Raw genomic sequence first — 26,137 nt, forward strand, 5'->3', positions numbered from 1 at the left:
CATATCCATGCAAAAGAGAACAACACAATTCCATTTAATTCCACAAACATTTGTTAAGAGTCCTTGCCTTATCACATGCTTTAATAACGAGTTTCTCAATAGCAGCAATTAATGAGTTGGCATTGACTCAATGGCAGTAAGTTGATGGAATTCACTTCCGAATCGGGCAATTCCTTGTTGTGTACACTGCAACCCTTGCAACTCTCAGAAGCTCAGCAGCACTGGCGGCCTCTCCCACCAAGTGCCAACCACCACTACTCGCTGCAGGCAAGAACCAATCCGGCTCAGTTGTAATAATCAAAAATGAAAACAATCTCCGGACATTGCCAAGTGTCCCCCAGGGGCAAAACTGAAAATTGCCCACATTTGAGAACCACTGATTTAAAGGATTATCTAGACCAGCCTGTGCGATCACGAGGTGTCGAAGGGATCAGGCATCATCAGAACAAAATTATCTTATCATAGTGAATGAGGGGGGAAGTGCGGAGTGGAGACCCAAAGCCCATTTGTCGGCCACTGGACATCTCCTTACAGAGGGGTCTCAGGGAGGAGACGAGCTAGTCAGGGTGCGGTATAGCAATGATGAAACATACAACTTTCCTTTGTTCCTAAATGCTTCTCCTCCCCTTCCCCACTATCATAATCTCAATCTATCTTACAAATCTGGCTAGACCAGAGGATGTACATTGATACAGATAGGAACTGGAAACACAGGAAATCCAGGGTGGATGATCCCTTTAGGACCAGTGGTGTGAGTGGCGGTACCGGGAGGGCGGAGGGAAGGTGGGATGGAAAGGGGGAACCGATTACAAACATGTGACCTCCTGCCTGAGAGACGGACAACAGAAAAGTGGGTGAAGGGAGATGTTGGACAGGGCAAGATATGACAAAATAATAATTTATAAATGATCAAGGGCTCATGAGGGATGGGTGAGCGGGGAGGTAGAGGTAAAAATGAGGACCTGATGCCAGGGGCTTAAGTGGAGAGCAAATGTTTTGAGAATGAGGGCAACGAATGTACAAATGTGCTTTACACAATTGACGTGTGTATGGATTGTGATAAGAGTTGTATGAGCCCCTAATAAAATGATTTAAAATAAATAAAGGATTGATTATCTAAACACGCATTCTCAAGACTTTCTGTAATTGATTCCTTTTGCGGGGGGCTGACTTACTCCTGAACCCCACACTCTGACACAGTCATCAGGATTCAATTAAAAACTCACTTCCTCCGCCAGCCCCATTCTCTACCGCTTCTGGCTTCCCACAGCATCTCAGACCCGTCTCTGAACTGTATTTGCTTATAAACCCATCTAGTATGTGAGCTCCTTTGAGGTGAGGTCTTCCTGAATGCCTGGGGCCAAACACAATCATCATCTGATTTAGGTGCTTAGGTGAGATGCACTATAAAATACCTATCAATATCGCTATAGTTAATGTGCCATATCAACATGCCTATTATTGTTCAGCTCAGTTGCACAGATATCTGGCAGCAGCCCATTCTCAACACACGCCTTTAGACTGACAAGCAAATAATATAGTACCATGCACATACAGATGAAATAAAACCATTGCTTTAAAAGCACTCCAACTATAACGCTGCAAATACACCGAGGAGCCCGTCCCCCCATCATTATCAGAAGAACAAAAATAGGTGAAAATGGAACAGTAACAGTAAGAAGCATCTTGCCATCCTTTTAAGAGTGATGTGCTGGGAACGAGGCAAAAGTAAGCAAATATAATATCTTAAATGTCAGACCACTGAGAGTAAATCAGAAAGCATTTTCTTTAAGCAGTGCCTGAATGCGATGTGTGGGAGAACTCCACAGAATGGTAATTATTTATCAGGCAAATGTGGGGGGGGAGGGGAGAGAGGGAGAGGAAACACTGTGGCATGTCGTGAGCATGCCAAGGAAGCAACAAGCACGCTCCATAACAGAAATTGTTGGGGCAAGGAGGGTGTGGTTTTACCCTTCAGGGAAGATGCAGCTCCTGACTGCCAACAATTTACCATGGAGAAACAACTATCTATCTGCAGTGCTGTTCCTCCAACCTAACGTCAGTGACATGGTCATGTCACAGCTTAAGATGTTTCAACGGTGCTGGCTTGAAAAGGTAAATGTAATAGTTTGTTAAGTGTTGTTGTTGTTAGGTGGCATCCTGTCGCTTCTGACCCACCGCGACACTTTGCACAACAGAACGAAACACTGCACAGTTCTGCACCATCCTCACAATTGTTCTCATGCCTGAGCCTACTGATGCAGCACTGTGCTGACCCATCTCATCCTTTTTGCCGGACCTCCACGTTATCAAGCAAAATGTTCTTTTCCAGGGACTGGTTTCTTCTGACAATATGTCTAAAGTACGGAAGACAAACTCTTGCCATGCGTGCCTCTAAGGAGCACGCTGGTCTTAACTTCTTCCAAAACAGATCTATTTGTTCTTTCAGCAGTCCAGGGTACTTTCAACATTCTTCTCCGGCACAAGTCAAATGGATCTGTTCTTCTATGGACTTCCTTAATCAATGTCCAGCTTTCACGTACATATGATCCAATGGATACCCTGGCTGGGGTCAGGCGCCTCTGAGTCCTCAAAGTAACACCCTTGGCTCCTCAACACTCTAAAGAGGTCTGTGCAGCAGAGTTACCTAATGCAGCACATCTTTTGAATTCTTGACTGCTGCTTCCATGAGCATTCACTGTGGATCCCAGTAAGACAAAATTCTAGACAACGTCAACCTTTTCTCCGCTGATCATGATGTCACCCTACGGGTCCAGTTGTGAGGACTTTGGTCTTCTTTATATACAGTTGTAAGCCATACTGATTAAGTCCTTGCTCTCCACCAGCAAGTGCGTCAAGTCCTCCACACGTTCAGTGAGCGAGGTCATGTCATCTGTAGACAAGAGGCGGTCAATATGTCTTCCTCCAATTCAGACGCTGCGCTCATCTTCCTATCATCGAAATGCAAGCATGGTGAGAGGCGACCACCCTGAGCCACACTTTCCTGATTTTAAAACATGCAGTAGTCTCTGCTTCTGTTCTCACAATGGCCTCTTGGTCCAAGTACCAATTCCTCACGAGCACAATAAAGTATTCCGAATTCCCAGTCTTCTCAAGGTTATCCACAGTTGATTATGGTCCATACTGTCGAATACATTTACATAGCCAATAAAACACAAGCAAATATCTTCCTAGTAGTCTCTACTCTGAGCAAAAATCCCTATGACATCAGCAATGATATCCCTTGTTCCACCTCCTCTTGTGACTCCAGCCTGAACTTCTGACAGATCCCAGTTGATGTGCTGCTGTAACCATCGCTGATGATCTTCAGCAAAATTTCACTTGTGTGTGATATCAATGATATTGTTCTACAGTTTGAGCATTCTGCGGGGTCACCTTTCTTTGTAATGGGCATGAATATGGGTCTCTTCCAATTACGTGGCCTGGTAGCCATCTTCCAAATTTCCTGGCATAGGTGAATGAATTTAAGTGCTTCTTCAGCTTTCGGAAACATTTTGATGGTTATTCCATCAATTCCTGAAGCCTTAATTTTGGCTATGCATTCAGTACAGCTTGAACTTCTTCCTGCGTGTCATTGGTTCTCACTCAGATACTACTTCCTAACATGGTGGGTTATGGACTAGTTCTTTCCAGTACAGTGACTCTGTTGTATTGTTTCCATTTCCTCTTAATACTTTCTGTATCCTTCAGCATCATTCTTTCATCATTCCTCCTGCAGCATTATTTTACTAATGGAAGTAATTGCTCTTTCTGTGTGCTCTTTTCAACATTCATTTGGGTTACAATTCAGAGAGCATAAAACACACTCCTTTGCAGTGTACAAGTCGATGGTTTTTAATATATTCACAGTTGACCCCCAAGACCCATTTTAGAACATTTCATCATCTCATAAAGAAACTCCTGTACTCATTAGCAGTTACGTCACACCCCTTCATAAACTACAAGCAAACACCCATTCATAAACAGCAAGCAAACTCACTGCCATCAAGTTGATTCCAACTCATAGTTATCCTACACTCTCCTCTGGGTTTTTGTGGTTGTAACTTTTTATGGGAGTAGAAAGTCTTCTTTCTCCTGTGGAGCAGCTGGTGGTTTAGAACTGCTGACCATGGGAGTAGGTGCACGGCATGTAGCCACTAAACACCAGAGCTCCTATAGGCAATCACTAATCCACTTTCTGTCTCTATAGCCTCCCCTCTTCGAATATTGCATGCAAACGGAGCCCCGCAATTCGGGATCGCTACAACTGGCTTCTTTCACTTTGCTTTAGTGTGCTCAAGTGCTTCATCCAGGTTGTGGCAAGTTCAGTACTGCATTCCTCATTATTGCCAAATAATACTCTATCATATGGATGAAATTCACTTCATTTATCCATTCATCAGTTGGTAGACATTTGGGTAGTTTTCACTTTTTGCTCACCACAATAATGCTGAGATGAACATGCAGGTACAAGTTTCCTTGTCAACGGAGACTTGCATTTCTTTTGGATATGTACGTAGGAGTATAATTTGTAAGCTATATGGTAACTAGTCTAACTATTTAAAGAACTGTTGAACTGTTTTCCAAGTGACCACTTCATTTTAGAAATCCTTACCAGTGGTGTATAATCATCCCGGTTGGTCTACATCCTTGCTAACACTTGTCTTTATCTGTCTCAAAAAGCCATCCTAGTAAGTATGAAGTGGTATCTTTTTTTTAAATTATTTTATTGGGGACTCATACAACTCTTATCACAATCCATACATCCATCCATTGTGTCAAGCACATTTGTTGCCATCATCAGTCTCAAAACATTTGCTTTCAACTTGAGCCCTTGATATCAGCTCATTTTCCCTCTCTCTCCCTGCTCCCCCCTCCCTCACAAACCCTTGATAATTTATAAATTATTATTTTGTCATGTCTTACACTGTCTAACATCTTCCTTCACCCACTTTTCTGTTGTCCACCCACTTTTCTGTTGTCCAGGGAGAAGGTCACAAGTAGATCCTTGTAATCAGTTTCCCCTTTCCATCCCACCTTCCCTCCACCCTTCCAGTATCACCACTCTCAGCACTGGTCCTGAAGGGATCACCTGTCCTGGATTCCCTGTGTTTCCAGTTCCTATCTGTAACAGTGTACATCCTCTGATCTAACCAGATTTGTAAGGTAGAATTGGGATCATGATAGTGGAGGGGAGGAAGCATTTAAGAACTAGAGGAAAGTTGTACGTTTCATTGTTACTACCCTGCACCCTGACTGGCTCCTCTCCTCCCCTTCTGTAAGGTGGCCAGTGGCCTACAAATGGACTTTGGGTCTCCACTCCACACTCCCCCACTCATTCACAATGACATGATTTTTTGTTCTGATGATGCTGATACCTGATCCCTTCAACACCTTGTGATCGCACAGGCTGGTGTGCTTCTTCCATGTGGGCTTTGTTGCTTCTGAGCTAGATGGCCGCTTGTTTATCTTCAAGCCTTTAAGACCCCAGACGCTCTATCTTTTGATAGCCGGGTACCATCAGCTTTCTTCACCACATTTGTCTTCAGTGGTATCAAGAAGGTGAGCACCCACTGATATGACTTTTTTGTTCTCTGTGATTTTAATCTGCATTTCGCTAGTGGTGGCATAGTGGATTCACACTGGGCTAAGTGGAAGGTCAACAATGCAAACTGCCAGCGTCTCTGGGTAAGAAAGAGGAGCCTTTCTACTCTTATAATGGGTTACGCTGTCGGACACCCATAAGGTCAGTTCCACTCTGTCTTAGAAGGTCCCTCTAAATCAAGAGACTCAACAGCAGTGAGTGAATGGCTAGTATTGCTGAAGGGACTAAAATATTTAGTCAAAAAAATTTTTAATTTATCCCTCAGTTTTTTTAAATTGGGTTGTCTTTTTTGGCATTTTTTGTTGCTAAGTTGGGAGCGGTCTTTAAATAGTATAAATAAAAGCCCCTTATGTGGTTTCAGATACATGATTTGGAAATATTTTCACCCGTCTGCTTTCTTTTCATTTCCTTAGTGAGTGTGCTTACATGTTGCCTCTTATTCTAAAAATATACATTCTATGTAATTTTTAGTGACTGAGGGGTAGTCAGTGAAGCACATACCTATGTATCCATTAATAATCAAAGTTGTAATCACTAGTTCCTCTTCCATCAACAGGTATTCTCCCCTTATCTCCCCGTATTAGATATCCCCAGAACTAGACTTCCCCAAATGCCCAGAGAGTAGACAGTATTTCTCAGCCTCCCTTGAATCTAAGTTTAACCATATACCTTCATTTAGATTAATGGTATATGAGCAAATATGGGTATGCACACCTTCTGGAAAGTGTCTGGCGATCCAGAGAGTATTCTATATAATAAATGGGAATATGCATTTGGGGCCATCGGTGACCTTGGGAGTGTGAGCTATGCACAATACGTGCGAGCAGGACTTGACACCACTGAGCATTATTCCAACCCCAGCTTATCTATCTCTGACTTACGGAACAAGAGGAGAATTTTAATTATTAAAGCCATCGTTTTTTGGATTTCTCTATTACATGCAATGAAGCCTTATCCTAAGTAATACACCCATTAAATGAAAATTCTTGATTTACTTCTACACAAAGCAATAACGGGCTCAAGTTCACCACCTACAATCACAATACATGGCTTTCCAGAGTTATAGTCTCACAAATTCACCGAGGCCATTCCATCCAGTCCTACAGGGTGCTACAAGTCAGATTCAACTCGATGACACTGAGCTTCGTTTTTGGTCTCATCGTAATACTTGACTACTTTTCCAACACAAGCAGGAAAAATAGCAAAGATGGATACCCAGAAATAAGTCAAAACACATTATTATTAAATACAGCCCATCAACTGTGAAATTGCTATACGAAGGTGCCCAATAACAGTTTTGCACAGACTCTATTAGAAACCCATTTATAACACCCAAACAGTTCAAAATGATTTACGTCTCCTTTCCTTTAAGCAGAATGAGAACACTGGAGCTTGTGAGGCAGAAGGAAATGACAGCTGACTGGCAGTTGCTTGATTGAATGTAATCCCTGTCCCGCTACTTCTGAGCACTGATTCAATTTCATTTAATCCAGCACAAATGTGATGAATACCGTCTATAAAGGCCTACATTTGGTGTCTCAGTACAGATGCTGTTAGACAGGTTCCCTACACTCATGAAATTCACAATCTAATCTAATAGACAAATAACAAATTACTTACAATTCCCAGTAATCTGGTTGGCCAGGAATCAGGGAAGTAGGTAGGAGCCTATGCCTCATTGTGTATCTCACTAAATACTGCTTTCAAATTCCTATAATTCAGCTAGAGACCTCAGAGCACATTCACTTCTCATCTGTATTTTGGTCCATCAGTAGCTGATTACAGAAACGTAATGACAGTGGGGGCACAGGAACCTATTCATTGGTGACATCAAACCTGAGTAGGTAGTTTATTTAGAAATGTGGAAGCAAAACAAAGACAATAAACCAAATCAAACTCACTGCCCTCGAGTCGATGCCAACTCACAGAGACCCTACAGGACAGGGTAAAACTGTCCCCGTGAGTTCCCAAGACCGTAACTGCCCATAGTTAAGAGAAAGTCCCCTACTTCTCTCTAGGAGCAACTGGTGGTTTTGAACTACTAACCTTGTAGCTAGCAGTCCAACACATTACCCAAACGCCGTAAGGGCTCCTCAACAATACAGGTCATTAGTTCACACGGGAAACCGTGATTCAGCTATTGAATTGAATGGTGTGTGGATTATATGCCAATAAACTGTTGGGGGGAAGAAGGAAGGAAAACAACATGATCCTGAAAGAGACACACGAGGAAAATCATTTTCAAGGTTAAGAGTTTTCATTTTTTAAAAACCTATTTGACTAACATGTATTACTGTTTTAAACATTTAAAGGATCTTATTAGTAAAATTGATAGGACTAGATAAAAATATATCCATAAAAAAGCTGGATCTGGGGTTTCGTCATGAAAAAAAAAAGTTGGATCTCAGGTGGGAGAGGAAGAGGGAAGCGATCACAATTATCTACATATAACCCACTCCCTAGGGAATGGACCACAGAAAAGTGGATGAAGGGAGACATCGGACAGTATAAGACACGAAAAAATAATAATAATTTATAAATTATCAAGGGTTCGTGAGGGAGGACAGGTGGGGAGGGGAGGGAAAAATGAGGATCTGATACCAAGGGCCCAAGTAGAAAAAAAAAAGTTTTTGTTTTTTTAAAGATAATTTCATTGGGGGCTTTTACAGCTCTTATAACAATCCATACATTAATTGTATCAAGTATATTTGTTGCCATCATTATATTCTAAACATTTACTTCGATGTGAGTCCATGGTATCAGCTACTCTTTTTTCCCTCCCTTTCCCCGCTTCGTGGCCCCTTGATAAATGGTAAATTATTGTTATTTTCCTCTTACACTGACCACTGTTTCCTTTCCCCCAAGGTTTCTGTTGTTCGTCCCCCTGGGTAGGGGTGGGGGTGGTATGGTTAGGTGTCAATCATTGTAATTGGTTCCCCTCTTTCCTCCTGGTATGGCTACTTCCATTTCTGTATCTGAGGGGGTGATCTGACCTATATTCTGTGTGTCTGTGTGCTCTTTTCTGTACCTGTGCACATGCTCCACGTCTAGCCCGCAGTGAAAGACGGGACTAGGAACATGATAGGGGTGCTGAGGAAGCCTCAAGGAACCAGAGGAATACTGTGTGTTTCATCATCCCTCCTTGTGACCCTTCTGTGAGAGGAATGTCCCATTGTCTACAGATGGGTGTGGGGTCTTTGCTCCAATACCCCAAAAAGAAAATGTTTTGAGAATGATGATGGCAACAAATGTACAAATGTGCTTGACACAACGGGTGTATGTATGGATTGTGATATGCGTTGTACAAGCCCCCAATAAAATGATTTTTTTTAAAGCTGGATCTCAAGAAGAATATCTACCTCACCCCACCCCCAAGAAGAGAACTCATAAAAACCAATCAATATCCATTACTTCTTCACTACTAAAAATGCCTCTTGGACATCCCAGAAGGGATAGTAGTATCAGAATGAGCGCAGAGAATCAGTCAAGGTAGAAATAATAAACTCAATGCCGTGATGATCAGTGGATAAAGTGGAACAGAGAAAGGTAAAAAACCTTCAACTCATACCCCTGCCTCCATTCCCAAGATTCCAGGTAGGCTGCCTGGCTGTGTACGCCAGGGATGCTGTCCATCTCTGTGTACCCTAATATCCACAAGCCACACCATGAAGCCATCAAGTTTCCACTCAAGAGGGATCCCGTAAGACAGCGCTGAACTGCCCCTACGGTTTCCTGAGACTTTACAGGTGCAGACCACCTCATCTTTCTCCCATTCTCCTGAGGAGCTGGTGGCTTCGAACTGCTGACCTTTCATTTAGCACCCCAAAAGTCTAGCCCAGGTTTCCTTCTTTGTACTCTAAGTGGGTCAGATATGCTCTTGTCTCATCTCCAGGCCTTCCCATATGCTGTTCATGCGGCTGGAGTAGGAGTCTCAGTCCAGCTGAGTCCATATAACCCTGTCAGCTATGAGCTGAAAACGCCCCAGGTCCTCTGCATGCGTCCCTTTTAATCATCAACTAGATTGTGTGTCCTACAAGGAGTTTCCAGTGAGAAAGCTCTGGATCTCAACAGAAAGAAACTAGAGGCTTGACAAAAGAAAGGCTAAGAATTCAGGCCACATCTCACTGCATTCTCTTTCTGTTTCATATATACATCGATAGAAATATTTACTTGGAAGGAATGTCTCCCTCTAACGCAGTTTAAAAACCACCACAGTAAATCAACCCAAAGGTCTTCCCCAGTCTTGAGTTATGTCTGAATGTGTCACCCTTTACATGTGAAACAGCTGTGCAGTGACCCTTCAGCAAGCTATCTGTGCTTGGGGGAACTTCAGGTGGATGTACAATCATTTTTTTAAAATCATTTCTTTGGGGGCTCGTACAACTATTATCACAATCCATCCATCCTTTGTGTCGAGCACATTTGTACATTTGTTGTCATCATCGTTCTCAAAACATTTGCATTCTACTTGAGCCCTTGGTATCAGCTCCTCCCATTTTTCCTCTCCCTCCCTCATAAACCCTTGATAATTTATAAATTATTTTTTATGTCTTACACTAACCAATGTTTCCCTTTACCCACTTTTCTGCTGTCCATCCCCCTGGGAGGATGCTATAGGTAGGTCATTGTGATCGGTTCCCCCGTCCCCGCCTCCCACCTTTCCCTTACCCTCCTGGTATCACTACTCTCAATATTGGTCCTGAAGGGTTTATCTGTCCTGGATTCTCTGTGTTTCCAGCTTGTAGCTGTACCCGTGTGCATGTTCTGGTCTAGCCAGATTTATAATGTAGAATTGGGGTCATGATAGTGGAGGGGAGGAAGCATTAAGAACTACAGCAGCGGTTCTCAACCTGTGGATTGCAACCCCTTGGGGGGGGTGTCGAATGACCATTTCACAGGGGTCGCCTAAGACCATATTTCCGTTGGTTTTAGGAACCGAGACACCACTCCTCTATCCGTCTCCAAGTGGGTCTGCCCACATGCAGATACGCCCACTTACGGGGGTTGCCACAACATGAGGAACTACATTAAAGGGTCTCTGCATTAGGAAGGTTGAGAACCACTGAAATAGAGGAAAGCCGTATGTTTCATCGGTGCTATACTGCACCCTGACTGGCCCATCTCCTCCCTGTGACCTGGATGGACAAGATCAAGGTCTCACGGGCTTTAGAAAAACAGCATGAATTGCATTCAAACAGTACATGAAAGTAACTGAAACTACCCTGGTCTGAAACAAGTAAGATCCACTTCATCCAACACGTTTTCTAGCAGACACGCTTTCTGGCTTCTCTCAAACACACACCACGCCAAGCTGACGTTGAGATCCTGGTGGTCGAGAGCTTGGATCAACAGGCAAGATGCATGGGTTCCGACTTGAGTTCTTTCATTTGCTTACTAATGTGATCTTGGGAGAGTGTCATGGACTCTGTAGCTCAGCTTGTCCTCATAAAAGAAGGCTAACAGATATCGGATAAGGCTGTGTGGAAGGCTGGATGAAACAAAACCAATCAAACCGGACCACTGCCAACAAGTCCATTCTGACTCACCGCAACCCTGAAGGGCAGAGCAGAAGTGCCCCCTCTGTCTGTCCTCCCAGGAGGAGACAGCAGCACCGTCGTTCTGCAGAAGGGCTGCTGGGTTCACAAAACCACTCTGGGAACAGCCCAGCCGGTACCTATTCTGCTATATGTGACACTTGAGAAAACAAAATGTCCAAACTCGCTGCCATTAACACTGACTCCGAGACCCGATAGGCTAGTGTAAAAAGGTCCCTGTGAGTTTCCAAAAGGCCCCTGTAACTCTTTACGGGAGTAGAAAATCCTGCCTTCTCCTGTGGAGCTGGCTGGTGGTTTCAAACTGCTGGCTTTGCGGTTAGCAGCCCAACGCACAACTAATGGGACATTGGAAAGTGCTCAATTAGTGTTAGTTCCAGGTATGAGCGCACCTATTTAACCTCAAGTTGTATTAACTGGATTTCATCGTAAAAGCTTTAAATTAGTCCTCCTTACTGGCTTAAAATTTAGTATTTCCTTTACATTAAAATACTCTAATCCCCCTATGACCACCCCCACCAACGCAGGGGAAATGCTAACACCAAGTGGCCATAGTGTAAGGGTACGTTTTTTAGGTGCTAAGTCTTTAATTCCTTCTCTGTAAAGCAAAACACTCTCTACACACCACCCCCCAAGAGGAAGCATTCATTAATTTTGTTTTCATGAGTTCTGACCTGAACTGTACTTTTTTTTAATCTCCTATTGTAAACTTTTATTATACAAATACACAAGTGCCTTATCTAGGTACAATTCTTGCCCAAATCAGAGCTGGCATGGAAATCACCATATGGTCAGCAATTAATAAGAACACACTTTACGAGGATCGCGCTTTGTCTCAGTGTTACTGGAAGACACAGAAACAAATGCTAAACAGGTCAGAATACTGACAGACAAGACTTGGCTCTTTCTTTTTCACCTTTTATTTCCACCTCTCTGGTGAAGAGCCTTTGTTAACTAATGTTACAGACGCAATGGTCCCCAGCCGGGCAGTCAATTCTGGCTCACAACAAGAATTCCCTACGCTATAAATCTTTAGGGGAGCAAACACATTGGTTTGAATGGCCCACCTGGTTGGCAGCCCGGTGTCTAACCCACAGCACCACATGAGCACTTTAAAAGTCACACACGGAAACACAAATAGCCAGTGTTTCAACAAACCTTTTCCTAACTCTTCTATCACACACAGAGCATATCTACTGAAAAGCAGCACTGTTCTAAGTGACTAGCAATGCCCCATCCTTTATAACCCTATCACGGACTTCCGCACTCACACGCATGATAATGGTTCAGTGCCACAATCGGGGCTTGGATCAACAATGAACCACTCCAAGGTCATTGTTGGATAGACACCAGTGGTTAGAAAGAATCCAAGATTAGAGATCATTCCACAGCTAAACATTGTGACCAAGATTAAACCGCTCATGGGTATGCAGCTGGAAATGTAACAACATTCTTTCCGGCCCAGGAAATCTAAATTCATCAATTTGTAATCCAGGGAATCTAAATTGCATCAACTTGTATTTTTTGGTTTTTAAGTTTGTTTGTTTGTTTTTTAATTACTGTTTAACAAGTTCGAGTAATTTCAGTCACTTACCGGTCAGCAACTTCTACATCGAAACAAAATCTTCTGTCAATGGAGTCAGTATGCCTTTTGGTACATTCTTTCAAAAACACGATGTCTCCATCCCCCTGCAAGAAATCATTTTTAAACACTCTCAAAAACTACAGCACAAACATCTGTATATTTTATATTTGAGAAGATGGATAAGATTCAGAATCTGAAGTGCCTTTATCTTACTTTTCAAATTACTTTTATTTTTAAACTATTACTAATAATCTTAAAGCATAACCTTTTTTCGGTCATACTCCATCCTTTATTAGAATGTTGGTGCTGTAATGTGTTAAAGCATTGGGCTACTAAACTGCAAGGTCAATAGTTCAAACCCACTAACTGCTCCACAAGAGAAGATAAGGCTGTCCTTTCTGTTGGTATGACTTTCTGTGTGTGCAGTCCAGTGTACATCCATCCATAGAGGCTGGGACTGGAATAATGGGTTCTCGTAGTGTGGCTGGGAGAAGACAGCCCTATGGCTGGGAAAGTTGGGGGAGATAAGGAGCTAATAATACTGAGTACAAAAAAAGGAAAAAATGTTGTAAAGTTGGTGATGACTGCACAACTCTGTTTAATAAGATTAAACCACTGAGTTATATGATATGCCAATAAAACTGTTTTTTTTTTTTCAAAGACATACAGTCTCAGAAACCCAAAGGAACGGTTTTGGAGTTCAGTATTTGTCGAAGCAACCTTGTCTTCTGACTATGGATTATAGCGGCCAGCAGCTTCTTTTAAAAACACATTATAATGACTGTCTTTCCTACACAGCCAGCTCCTGTGGTTTTCTTGCTCTTTGCTTTCTAATGATTTATCAAGCTTTGTCTTGTTTCTTTGAGAGGAGGCATAAACTACGTGGGACTATCTAAGTAAGAACTCTGAAAGCCTAAGTGAGCAAGAGTAAAACACACTATCAATCACTCTACTTCATACAACCGCAGGCTGGAGAGGGCAGGTGTGCAAGTCAGATCCCCGAGTGAACACTGACTGAGCAAGGCACAGAGCAGCTAGAAGGTGCCATCTTTTTCTCCCACTAACAGTGGCACATAAAAGACGCTGTTGTCCTCTTTGAAAAAAACCCTGACTCTAAAATCCTCTGCAGGTGATTCAGAAAACACAGATTAGCCTCTTTTGTGGTCTCTTCTACTTCATCACTAACCCCAAAATTCATCACTAACCCCAAAACAAAACTACCATTGACTCAATTCCAATTCACAGTGACCCTATATAGGACACCCAAGATTTTAAAATCTTAATGGGACAGCCTCATCTTTCCCACAAGGAACGGCTAGTGGGTTTGAACCATCAACTTGGGAGTCAGCTTTCTGATGCCATGAAAACAAATGCCATTAACGTGACACCCTCAGAGGCTGCCCCTCTCATACCCAACACAATGGATAAAACAAACACTTACAAGTTTGCCTCCAGACCTGTGCTCAAACGGGATCATATTGAGCCTCTTGGCTGTTTTCCGATACATACAGTAGTGTTTTACCCAACTGGAACCAAACGGAGCAGGCCCTTCAACAAACAAAGAGAGACCATCATGTTTGTTTGTTTTTTCCATAAATAACCAGATTTTATATTAACGAAGAGTTATAGAACACATTAATTAAGACAGAGAACGCAACAAGCAGTGAATTACACAGCTCAATAAAATGAGTCAAAAATACTGTCAGTTCCAACAAAGGGGAATAACTTAGGAAAATGAGAAGGCCCGTGTACATAATTTCAAGAGCTTCAGACATTTGCAGGAACATGAGTGAATTCAGGGCTTATGTTTTCAGTTTTCCAGAACAACCGACAGTCATGGAATACTTGAAAATGAGGTTTTTAAATAGGCTCTAACTGGTTCCGTCATGGTTGGTGTGATATCAAACCAACTTGAAGTTTTAAAATTTGAGTAAAGCGAGAAAACCACGAGAACAGAAGCACAATACAGGTAAAGGGCCTAGCATGAGAGACTCTGAAAGCGGTGTTGCCCTTTCAGGAGCCTCATGGGGAAGGCGGATGTGCCCAGCGGCACAGGGGTTGAGCGGTAGGCAGGCTGCTTGCTGCAAGGCTGGTGGACAGTGGGCCAAGTAAAGCAGCAGCTCACAAGAAGAAAGATGAGGGTGTCTGCCCCTCAAAGCCTCAGCTCAGACTCTCCACGGAGCACTTCCAATCGGCCCAAACGTATCTGGGAGCCAAAATTAATTTGTTGTCAAAAGACATAGTGTCGGGGTCTTAAAGACTTGAAGATAAACAAGCAGCCACCTAGCAGAGAAGCAACAAGCCCACATGGAGGAAGCACACCAGCCTGAGCGATGATGAAGTGTCAACAGGATCAGGTAACAGGCAGCAGAAGACCCAAAGTACACAAACAAAACAAAACCTCATATTGTTGAGAATAAGGAGGGTCGGAGCAGAGACCCCAAACCCATCTGTAGACAATGGGACATCCCCTCCCAGAGGGTCACAAGGAAGGGGTGAATCAACCAGGGTGCAGTATAACACTGTAGAAACACGCAATATTCTTCTGGTTCCCTGAGGCTTCCTCATCCCCCACTATCATGACCCCAGTTCTGCCAGTGTTCACGACACACAGAGTCCAGGAACAGGAATGGGAGTAGCGCTATCAGAAGGGTAGGGGAAGATAAAGAGAGGAGGGGAGGAAGGGGGAACCAGTTGCAATGATCAACACATGCCATGCCACCAACACCAGTACCACCAACCCAAGGGGGTAAACAACAGAAACTGTGGGGGAAGGGAGACAGCAGTCGGTATAAAAATAGGAAAATCATAATAATTTATCAAGAAGTCGTGGGGGGGATGAGGAGCTGATATCAAGAACTCAAATAGAAAGTAAATGTTTAGAAAATAATGATGGCAACATATGTACAAATATGGTTGATACAATTGATGCATGGATTGTTACAAGAGCTATAAGAACCCCAAGAAAGTGACCTTTTAATGAAAATAATAATTTTTTGTCATTGGGTTTTTGGTTCGGTTTCGGGTGGAGAACAACACATATTGAAATAGGAGTGTCAGCCATCACCTGTGAGCTGGATGCAGCTGTTCAGGACGCAGCTGTTTTTAACTCTGCTGGTCAAGACCATCAGTTGCTATGTAACATCCGGTGGCCTAGTTAAGAGGTCAGGTTTCTAGCAGTGCAACAAAGTCACAATTTTTCCCATTCCATTAATCATTCTGGTACACCTTCATTTACAAATTCAGGCCTACCATTCTGGTTTCAGGTCATCAGCCATGACTAAACCAGAAGGAACTCGTTTGAAGCCCTGCCTGAAAATCTGTTAACTCTAGCTACAGATTCTGTTGTTGTTTCCTGGCACTACTAAAACTGTGCAACGGTTTTAGCAGTTCCATTCGGAATATGTGATGGGTTCGGACTCATCTTGATCTCTCAACAAGATGGAATTACAGAACCATCATGCTACCAAAAAGCATCGGCCTTGGATACCCATCTAGTGTTTCATCTCTGTAAAGTAGCTGCCAATGAATGGTGACATATGAGAGGTAAAAAAAGGGAAGACCAAATATGCGAATGCACTGTGCATAGATGCACCAGAACTCTCTCAGAGCTCCTTTCAACTCTTCTTCAGAGTACAACTACCATCAAACGGACATACATCTGCAATTTCACAAGCTGGGGATAGAACTCAGGTTGGCAAAACAAAGGTGAACATTCTTCCACTTAACTGCCACCGCCCCAACCTTCTAGGAGAGGAATGTGCAGAGAAAGCGGTAGCAGCCTTTAGGCTAAGGATGAGGTGTCAATTATAATGAGAAAACCGGAGCTGTCACAGAACAGTCATTCCCAATCCTTCAGCCACTGTGTGCCTCTTACTTTTCTCCTGCACATAAAGGTAGCCTTCTGCTGTGAACTGACTTGCTCGCTTGTGGTCCTTGGGATCCTGTCTGATTTTGTTCATAAGCTCTTCCACTTCTGATCTTGTTCCTTCGAAACGATTCCGTGTCTGAAACGGGTTTAAAAAGAAAAAGTCATTTTTAAGATCTCCCCTGAGTTTGTTCATTCACAATTTTAAATCTTTAGGTAACTGTAAGGTAGTTAAATTTTCGGGATTTTTCTACAAACGCGTTTCAATGTAACCGCATTCTTGCCAGAGTCTCTTCTTAGTGAGATTCTTGCTCAAAGAAAAAAAAAATTAGTGGTACAACAGCTAATAAGGAGTCAATGTAACTACAGGCAATTTATTTTTGAAGCTTCCAAACACCAATAATAATTCTACTATTTCATATATGAATACTTGCCATCAGGACTCACACTATTACTTAATCTTAGATTTAAACTTTATATATGTATTATATATACTCAAAGGTGTATCTGCCAACTCTTTCCTCTGCAGTAATGACTCCAACTCAACCTGTTCTCATTATCCTCACAATGTGGCTGGGTACTCCGAGAATGAAAACTGAATTTCTCTTTGCAAACCAATAAACATGAGTGGCAGTCCTCCCTCCCAACTACCATGATCCGAATTCTACCTTGCAAGTCTGGATAGAGCAGAAGGATGTGCACTGGTGCAGATAGGAGCTGGAAGCACAGGGAATCCAGGGTGGATGATCCCTTCAGGACCAGGGGTGTGAGGGGTGATACTGGGAGAGTAGAAGGTGAGTGGGAAAGGGGGAACCGATTACAAGGATGTACATGTGACCTCCTCCCTGGGGGACGGACAACAGAAAAGGGGGTGAAGGGAGATGCTGGACAGGGCAAGATATGACAAAATAATAATTTATAAATTATCAAGGGCTCATGAGGGAGGGGGGAGAGGGGAGGGAGGGGGAAAAAGAGGACTTGATGCAAAGGGCTTAAGTGTAGAGCAAATGCTTTGAAAACAATGAGGGACATGAATGTACAGATGTGCTTTACACAATTGATGTATGTATGGCTTGTGATAAGAAATGTATGAGTCCCTAATAAAATGTTTAAAAATTCAAAAACAGAGTTGCATGAGCCGCCAATAAAATTATTTTTTAAATGGCATTTCTTCCCAAAAGAAGAGGGAAAAAAGTAGCTCTCAATAATGTAATACAAATAATATATTTGATATTAGAATAGACAAATGCCTTTCTGAAACCCAGGAGACTTAGTAAGCCAATATATGCCAGGTGGCTATACTGAAATGTATATGGAAGGTGAAGTGACAAAATGACCAAAGAAACTGTGTGAGTCAGCACCACCAAAATCTTGGACATTTATTTCACCTGTACTCAAAAATAATTGTATTAAACAAACAACAAAACCTTCTGGGTGAAACTGTGGCAGCATTGAGATGAAAATTTATCATAGATCACTGAAATTTTGCAGACTTATTTTAAATGCAAGCTGAAAGTAAACACACCTCCACACCCATAAATAATCTGTGATGAAATGTGTTCCCCACCAAAATGTGGGTGCTGCAAACCCTAACCTTTGCCCATCTGTGCCATCACTGAAGGGGTTCTGTTTGCTATGTCAACGGACAGGATTAGTGGACGGTGCATCTTGAGTCCATCTCATTTGAGCTCTGCGATTTTAAAAGCTGCCGAACAGGGATGCCAAACCATAGAGGGCTAGTCAGAAGCAAAGTCTCAGAGACAATGGCCTCCCTCCACCCAGCACACAGAGAAAGCCTTCCCCTACAGCCAGAACCTTGATTTCACACTTCTAGTCCAAAAATCTGTTAGAACTGTCTTTGTTAAAACCACCCACTTGTGGTACTCCATTATGCTTGACCAGCACTAAATACCTATTAGACAAGGAGTCCTGGAGGTGTAGTAGTTGGCCTACACCCACTGGCTACTAACCAGAAGGCCAACAGTTTGAAACCGCCGGGTGCTCTGTGGGGAAAAAAGAGGCTTTCTTCTCCTGTAAAGAGTTAGTCTCAGAAACCCACAAGGACAGTTGTACCCAGCCTTCAAGGGCTGCTGTGCGTCAGAAACAGATCGAGGGAAGTGCGTGTGCAGGCTGCAACGAAACAACTACCCCAGACTTTGGAGTGATGAGTGAGCTGCTGCTCTAAACAAATATATTCAACATAGAAATGGTTTCGATCACATATAACCCTGTTCTTGGGGCATAAGGCACCGGTTCTCAACCTGTGGGTCGCAAACCCTTTGGGGGTCAAATGACCCTTTCACAGGGGTCGCCCGATTCATAACAGTTGCAAAATTAGAGTTATGAAGTGGCAACGGCAATAATTTTATGGTTGGGGTGTCACCACAGCATGAGGAACTGTATAAAAGGGTGAAGGTTGAGAACCACTGGCCTAAAGAAAAAAGAAAAGCTGACTATAAATCCATCAGTCAGAAATAGTCGCATTTTGATGGGATCACTTCCAACCTTTCTTTATAACGCAGCTTATCATTTTATATTCTACTTCTCCTACTCATTATTGTAATAACAAAACACGCCCAAGCAGCCACTGGCGCACCACTGTCACTCTCTAAAGCCATGCCGCGTCTAGTTCTCCAAGTGCAGAGGCGTGACTACCATGGCTCATGCAAAGCACACTACCCCCAAATCATGTTTGGTAAAGCACCAGGAAGCAACTAGCCACAAAAGCCACTTGCAAGAGCGCGCCTTCTACTGGAGCGGTAGAGAACGCTCATCCTTACAGGTCTGGTACTGCGGCACTTTGTGAAGTTGGACGTTCTCAGAAGTCCACAGAACTTCTCATTCACAAACTTCCCTTCCAGCAACTAGTGCGAAAAATTACTCAGGACTTCAAAACAAACCTGCATTCCCACAACACAGCTATTGGAGCTTTGCAGGAGGCAAGCCAGGCCTGCCTGGTTAGCCTTTTTGAAGACAGCAACCCGTGTGCTATGCGATCTATGCCAGACCTGTAACAATTACGCCAAAGGACACCCAGCTAGCAATTCACATACATGGAAAACGTGCTTACGTCTCCACTCAGATGGGAAACATTTCATTCGTGTGTGTGTGTGTGTGTGTGTGTGTGTGTGTGTGTGTGTGTGTGTGTCTTCTTCCTGGTATTGGTAAGTTTTCTTTTTTCCCATAGTCAAATGGTACCTAAGTAACTATTGCAAATGGAAAAATAGGGGACAGAAAGCAGGTACTGGCAGTTTTTCCATTTTCATTTGTGTGTAAACTTTTTAACATGAATGCAGGGACAGAAAGCATTAATGCAAGTCAAAATGTTTTAGTGAATTTTATAACACCTATAATAAGCCTGTTTAAATTTTTTTTGGGCAATGCCAGCATTTGGATTTTTGTAAGCACATTTCCTATTGATGGAAATATACTAAAATTCCTAACTATTTTTAACTTCTGGAGGGATGCTTTATGAATCCTAAAATTCCAAACATTATGTTGCCTTCCCATAAGATTTCTCCATTCTCATCTCCTGAAATCCTTTTAAGGATAAAAATAACAAATGTTAGACATAAATGTTTTAAATATCTTTAACTTTGGTGCAATTTGCATTCTCCTGACAAACATTTTCTAAAAGTCATCTTTCTGAAGAAAAAAAAAGAATCATTTTTACAATAGAAAAGGTGTAGGAAGATGGAGGTACAGAGCTTTTATTCTTAAATACCTTTACTCATTTTCTTCTTATTATTTTTTAAGTATAGTAAGTCGCTCAGCAGTTGATGGAGAGTGAGGTGGGGAGAGAAGCGAGTATTCATGTGGGAAGGTAACCTGGAGTGGAGTAGCCTCAGAAACAGTTCAAACAAATTGAGGACTATTTAGAGACGAGACTACAGATTCAGGGAATTTTACTAATGACGATGTGCATTAAATTTCTTTTCTTTTTTTTTAAGGATCATTTTATTGGGGGCTCTTACAACTCTTGTTGCAATCCACACATCAGTTGTATCGGGCATATTTGTACATATGCGGCCGTCGTTCTTTTCTAAATGTTTACTTCCTGTCGAGCCCTTGGCATCAGCTCCTCTTTCTTTTCCCTCCCTCCATGCCCCACGCCCCCTCGTGGCCCCTTGACAGATTATAGATGGTTATTGCTTTCTTCTCTCTTTTTTTAACTCTGGGGAGAGCGCAAACGCAGTCCCCCACTACCACAAATTACGCAGTCGAGTTTCCCACATTTGGGGAAATCGCAGGGGTCAGCACATCCAGAGTGCAATGGATGAGCCTCGCCCTGGGAAAACCACCTTCGTGATCATGGTGTCTCCCCTGCCAGGTAAGTATTGCTATTGTTTTCCTATCTCACACTGTCCGCTGTCTCCGTCCCTCATGGTTTCTGTTGTTCTTCCCCCTGGAAGGGCGTGTGTGGTTATGTGCTAATCATAATCACACAATCACTTATGTGATCAGTGCCCGCTTCCTCCTCGTCTCTCCCCCTTCTCCTTACCATTTTGGTATCGCTATTCCCATTCCTGGTCCTGGGTTCCACGTGTCATGAACTTTACATCTTGCCTATACCTATGTACAGGTTCCGGTCCAGTCCAGAATGGGAATCAGCACTGGGGTCATGATAGTAGGGGGTGATCCATCGGTGCTCTACTGCACCCTGATTGACTTGTCCCTCCCCTGCAACCCCTCTTGGGGGGGATGTTCCATTGTCTACAGTGGGCTTTGGGTCTCCGTTCCAACCTCCCTCATTCTCACCAACATGTTTTTGTTTGTTTGTTGTGTGTTATACATTTTCTGATGCCTGCTACCTGATCCCAATGAAACCTCATTGTTGCACTGGCTGGTGTGCTTTTTCCATGTGGGCTTGTTGCTTCACTGTTGGATGGCCGCTTATTTAACTTCAAGCCTTTAAGATCCCAGACACTATATATTTTAATAGCTGGGCACCATCCACTGTCTTCAGCGCATTTGCTTATGCACCCATTTTGTCTTTGGCGGAGGTTGGGTGTGGGGGATGTGAGATCAGAAAATGTCATTTTGTTAGAACAAAGTGTTCTTGTATTGAGGGAGGGTATGAGCTGAGGCCCAAGGCCTTATAATAATATGTACAGAAGCCAATACCTCTGTTTCTATGGATTAATGTATTTACCTAAGTACACACCTCTGTTAATACCCCTACCTATAACTTTGCTTCCTAGAGCTTTCCTGCTTCCTTTTGCCTCCTCCTGTCCCACCATCATGTTCCCCCTTCTTCCACCTCTTAGTACTTCCTCTCAACTAGAATGGTGTAGCTCTATGCATTATATTTCAAAGAAAAGGCTTTTCTTGAAAAAAACTGCTCTGTCTGTTTTTCTATGGAAATGGACATTATTATTGATGTGAGAGTAAGTTATTAATATATATCTAAGGATATGCGCCTGGTTGTTTAGAGAAACATTTTCAAATGATTTCTTTCTCTACAAACTGTGCTCATGAGATTTTTATAGCTGAGTATTTACTGCTTATGCATGGGTAAATAATTACTCTCTGACATCATTTATGTAAGGTGAAGCTGTTGCTATATCCACCCTCATAGGTGTGTTATAAAGGTACTCCCAGCAGATGAAAGCTATGCATAGAGTTTCACAAAATCCCCCCAGGAACAGCCATGGCCCCACATTGGGCCACAAGCCTGGAGTCAGGGCTGCCTTTATGAGCAGGAGACCTATTTGGTCATGCAGGCCTTGAGCTCATGCTCATCAAGACCCACTTGCTGGCTCTAATGCCCTGCAGCCACCGTCCTAAAGTTCTTCTTCTTAATAAAGGGTCCACAGACTTGCTTCCCACTGCGTCTCACAAACGATGCAAGCAGTCCTGCCTGGTCCTTCTCACGCAGACCAGCGCGAGGCTTCTGACCTCTAAGTCCGGACAGAAAACATGACTTTCTACACAAGCTGGGCAGCCAGTTAGGACAGAAAAAGAATTACAATTAAAAGCAGGATTATAATCTAATCCTCTAAACCACCTGCTTAGTGTTGTTGTTATTTTTTAACACTTTCTGTTGCTGCGACAGCATTCAGAGAGATCACAACGCCATCAGCCCAAATACTCTACCACCTTCGGGGACAAGTTTGAGGGGAGCAATGCTAATCTGTACCTACCTGCTTGGGTATGTTTTAAAATTCAAAACGTACTTGTGTTATTCTTTCTATCGGTCTACGGGATATAGCATAAAAAAACAAAGAAGTAACTAAAACACTCTCGACAAGGTTCCTGGTTGCCAATAACCCAAGGGAGTGTCCAAACCATCTTCAAATCAAGAGTCTGACACATTCAAGCAAAAACAAAGGGTTGCGTTCTATTTCCAGCATTTCCAAATTAAGGAATTATACAAGGAGCCCTGGTGGTATGGTGGGTTACAACGGGTTGGGCTGCTAACCAAAAGGTCAGCAGTTCGACACCACCAGCAGCTCCAAGGGAGAAAAACGAGGCTTTCTACTCCCTTAAAGATTTACCGTCTTAGAAACCCGCAGGAGCAGTTCTGCTCTGCCCTACAGGGTCACTACGGGTTGGAATCGACATGAACAGTAAATTTTTAAGTGGCAAAAAAACTCCTAAGGGAGGAAAAAAACCTATCCTCAACTTTTAAGGTTTTAAAACAACAAAGAGCAGGTAACAGCCACCACAGAAATTCCTGTCTACTGGTGTATCTCCAATGTCCACTACGTAAAAGTATCAGAGAGGAGCTCTACTGAGGGTCACAAGGTCTCTTGACCACACTAAGCTCACTTCCAAAATCAACTACAATGACCTGAGGGAAAAATTGCCACTTTGAAATCAAAATCACATACACCTTCTGTTTTATAGATAAAAATCTCCTGCATCTGCGTTTTCTAAAGGAAAATCATGAAAAACCAATTGCAACTGTGTACCCCTAATACATCCGAAAATGTGCCTAGAGAAGAAATTCCACTTGCCTATAAGTCAATACAACTGGAAGTCAAAATCAAAATAAGATGTACAGTTAACAGGGTAGAAATTTTTATCGTTATTTAGTTATCGTAAACCTAAAGTATAGAACTCATTTCTCTTTTCATATTGACACATTAATGCAACATCTATCTGCAGGCGATCCCAGAAAGACCACCACCAGGTGGCAGAATTCCCCGGGCCTCAACCACCGGGAGACGAGTCTGTTACACCAAGAACTGGCCAGAAGGTGGCAACGTAGCCTCAGTTTCTCAACGCCACTAATGATTCCGCAATATAGCCTTTCTTAGTTTAAATCTTTTGATACATCAAAGGAACAGAAAAAAAAATACATCTGTCTGTGACAGAAAGTTTTCATTTCCTTACATTCTGAATGTTGATCTGTAGTTCCATTTTGTAGTGGTTGAAGTCTTTGGCAAGTTCATGGCCCTGATGATAGAAAGTAAACATTCCCTGAAAAAAGGACAGCATCTAAGAGAAAGGAGAAAAGGCGATGTTAACACAGGAAAATCTCCCGGGGCTAAACGAGAAAGGGATGGGGAGACCAACAGTCAAGTATTTCCCCTCTTCTCCTGAAGTAAAGCAATTACAGAGAAGGCACTCAGACTCAATTAAGTCTAATGGCCCAGCATTTACAAATTGTCCATTAGAGAAAACAATGAAGTGATTACTTCTCTCGATATCAGAGCATCATTGTACATTATGCTCTCCAGCAGAAATGGCATGAACTATCCCTTTGTTCACTTCAGTCCAGAGGATCTCTGTCTTCATTTATGACAATCCCTGGCTCAAAGGGCCAAGCCTGCAGGTTCTAGTGTGGCCTCGCAACATCTGTCAAGTTCTGCTGGTTGGGTGATGGAGTGTCTTGCCAGGGGCAGAGAGTAGTCGATGAAGGGCTGTAATTAGCCCCACTGCCCCTGTAATTAGAGGGCAGCTCCGCTGCCCCACATGTAAAGTAAATCTGAAATGAGCAAATGAGATTTGGGAAAAAGGAAATTTTCTTTGGAATGTACAGCAGAGGTCTAGCTCGGGTAAGGCTGACTGGGCCCCTACTTACCCTGAATCCACATGAGGATGGGTGCCAAAGCACAGTGAGAGATCATTCAACAATGTTAAACTAATTGCCATAAATATAATTTCCCATAGACACACCACTGGGATGCAGTACAGGATAATGGTTAGCAATGTGGGGCCCGGCTATCAAATGGCCAGGCAGAGGTCCATTCCTAACTCTTTATATGACTTCTTATATGACCCTTGGTAGCAAACTGAAAATTCCTCTACTTTCTTTAAAAAAAACACAAAAACTTTTGTTGGGGGCTCTTACATCTCATATCACAATCCATACACTCCCCAGTGCGTCAAGCACATTTGCACATATGCCACCATCATCATTTTCAAAGCAGTCTCTTTTTGCTTGAGCCCCTGATATCAGCTCCCCATTTCTCCTCCCGCCCTCCCTCACCAACCCTTGATAAGTTATAGATTCCTCTCATTCCATTCTTGGCTAGATGAAATAATAAAAACATCTCCCCACTCAGTGGTATGGATTAAAGGTGCAAGCACAGTAAAACACCTTAAGAAAATGTGTTGTTAGAAATATTGAATAAACATAGCTGTTATTATTCCCCATAAAGTATGCTTTGAGAAAGTGTAGAGACCACAGAGCCATAGATGCTAATTTCCTATTTTAATTATTACTTTGTTCTTAAATTTCCCAAAATCATTCACAGAAAAGGTATTGTTATTATTTCAATAAAATGCTATAAATATTATACCCCAGGAGGTTAAAAATTAATCTCGGGAGCCATGTACTACAGTGTTTCTCCATTTCTTTGTCTACAATAGGCCCACTGTACAAAATATGCTAGCGTATGAAATATTCTATACTTAACTCAAAAGACATACAAAACTACAAAAGCTATGCATTTCTAAAATAGATATGATTACCAGAGTAGCTATTTCAAATGTTACACACGAGACTTCTCAACAATGTAAGTTGCAACAAGCATTACAAGTTGTTCCAAAGAATTTGGTACCAGTAATTATGTAAAGTACCAGAGTCAAATGATTTGTTTGCTTTCTAGAGAAAAAAACTTGAGTAGACTTAAATTTATCCCCCAAAGCCTCATTTGTGTTCTAATAAAATTTATTCCAGAGAGCTCGTTTCATTTTGCTTCAAGGGTGGTGTTCTGGCTAGGGTGGTGGGCACCGTGTCTGATGCTGAGAATCACGACATGTTGCTTGGCAAATCAGCTGAGGACCCGTGGCGTAGAGGCAATTCCTCTGACCCCATGGCTCCTTGTGTCCACTCTTTTTAACTCAGGTGCCTTGCCTAATGTTTAGGTCCTAAAGTTGGACGTAGGAAGGAGACCATTTCCATTCAATCACAAGCATCAAATGGCAGATCAACTTGCTAGGATACTCACAGGTTCCACGAACTCAAACTTCTTTCTTTCTTGGATTTCCTGAAGTTTGCACACATATTCAAGAGACAGCTCATAAAAGTGTTGCCGGTTTTGCTCCACTTGGATGTCTGCCTGTGTTAAAATAAC

General features: G+C 42.6%; 1 protein-coding gene and 1 non-coding gene across 3 annotated transcripts in view; both read right to left on the minus strand.

The window, feature by feature from the left end:
* Window positions 1-26,137, minus strand: part of ARHGAP10 (Rho GTPase activating protein 10) — a 350,687-nt gene that overhangs the window by 184,191 nt on the left and 140,359 nt on the right. For both annotated transcript variants that reach the window (XM_075543716.1, XM_075543714.1), the window contains exons 6-10: window positions 26,012-26,122; window positions 23,949-24,053; window positions 16,620-16,749; window positions 14,184-14,290; window positions 12,752-12,846 (exon numbers count right to left, since the gene is read on the minus strand). In XM_075543716.1, the coding sequence (XP_075399831.1) occupies window positions 12,752-12,846; window positions 14,184-14,290; window positions 16,620-16,749; window positions 23,949-24,053; window positions 26,012-26,122 (548 nt within the window). The remainder of the gene's footprint in view (window positions 1-12,751; window positions 12,847-14,183; window positions 14,291-16,619; window positions 16,750-23,948; window positions 24,054-26,011; window positions 26,123-26,137) is intronic.
* LOC142443902 (U1 spliceosomal RNA) lies at window positions 20,785-20,948 on the minus strand. The gene has a single exon (XR_012783627.1). It is a non-coding gene; the product is annotated as a U1 spliceosomal RNA (small nuclear RNA).

Source organism: Tenrec ecaudatus, chromosome 3, assembly GCF_050624435.1.
Source record: "Tenrec ecaudatus isolate mTenEca1 chromosome 3, mTenEca1.hap1, whole genome shotgun sequence".
NCBI classification, from domain to species: domain Eukaryota; kingdom Metazoa; phylum Chordata; class Mammalia; order Afrosoricida; family Tenrecidae; genus Tenrec; species Tenrec ecaudatus.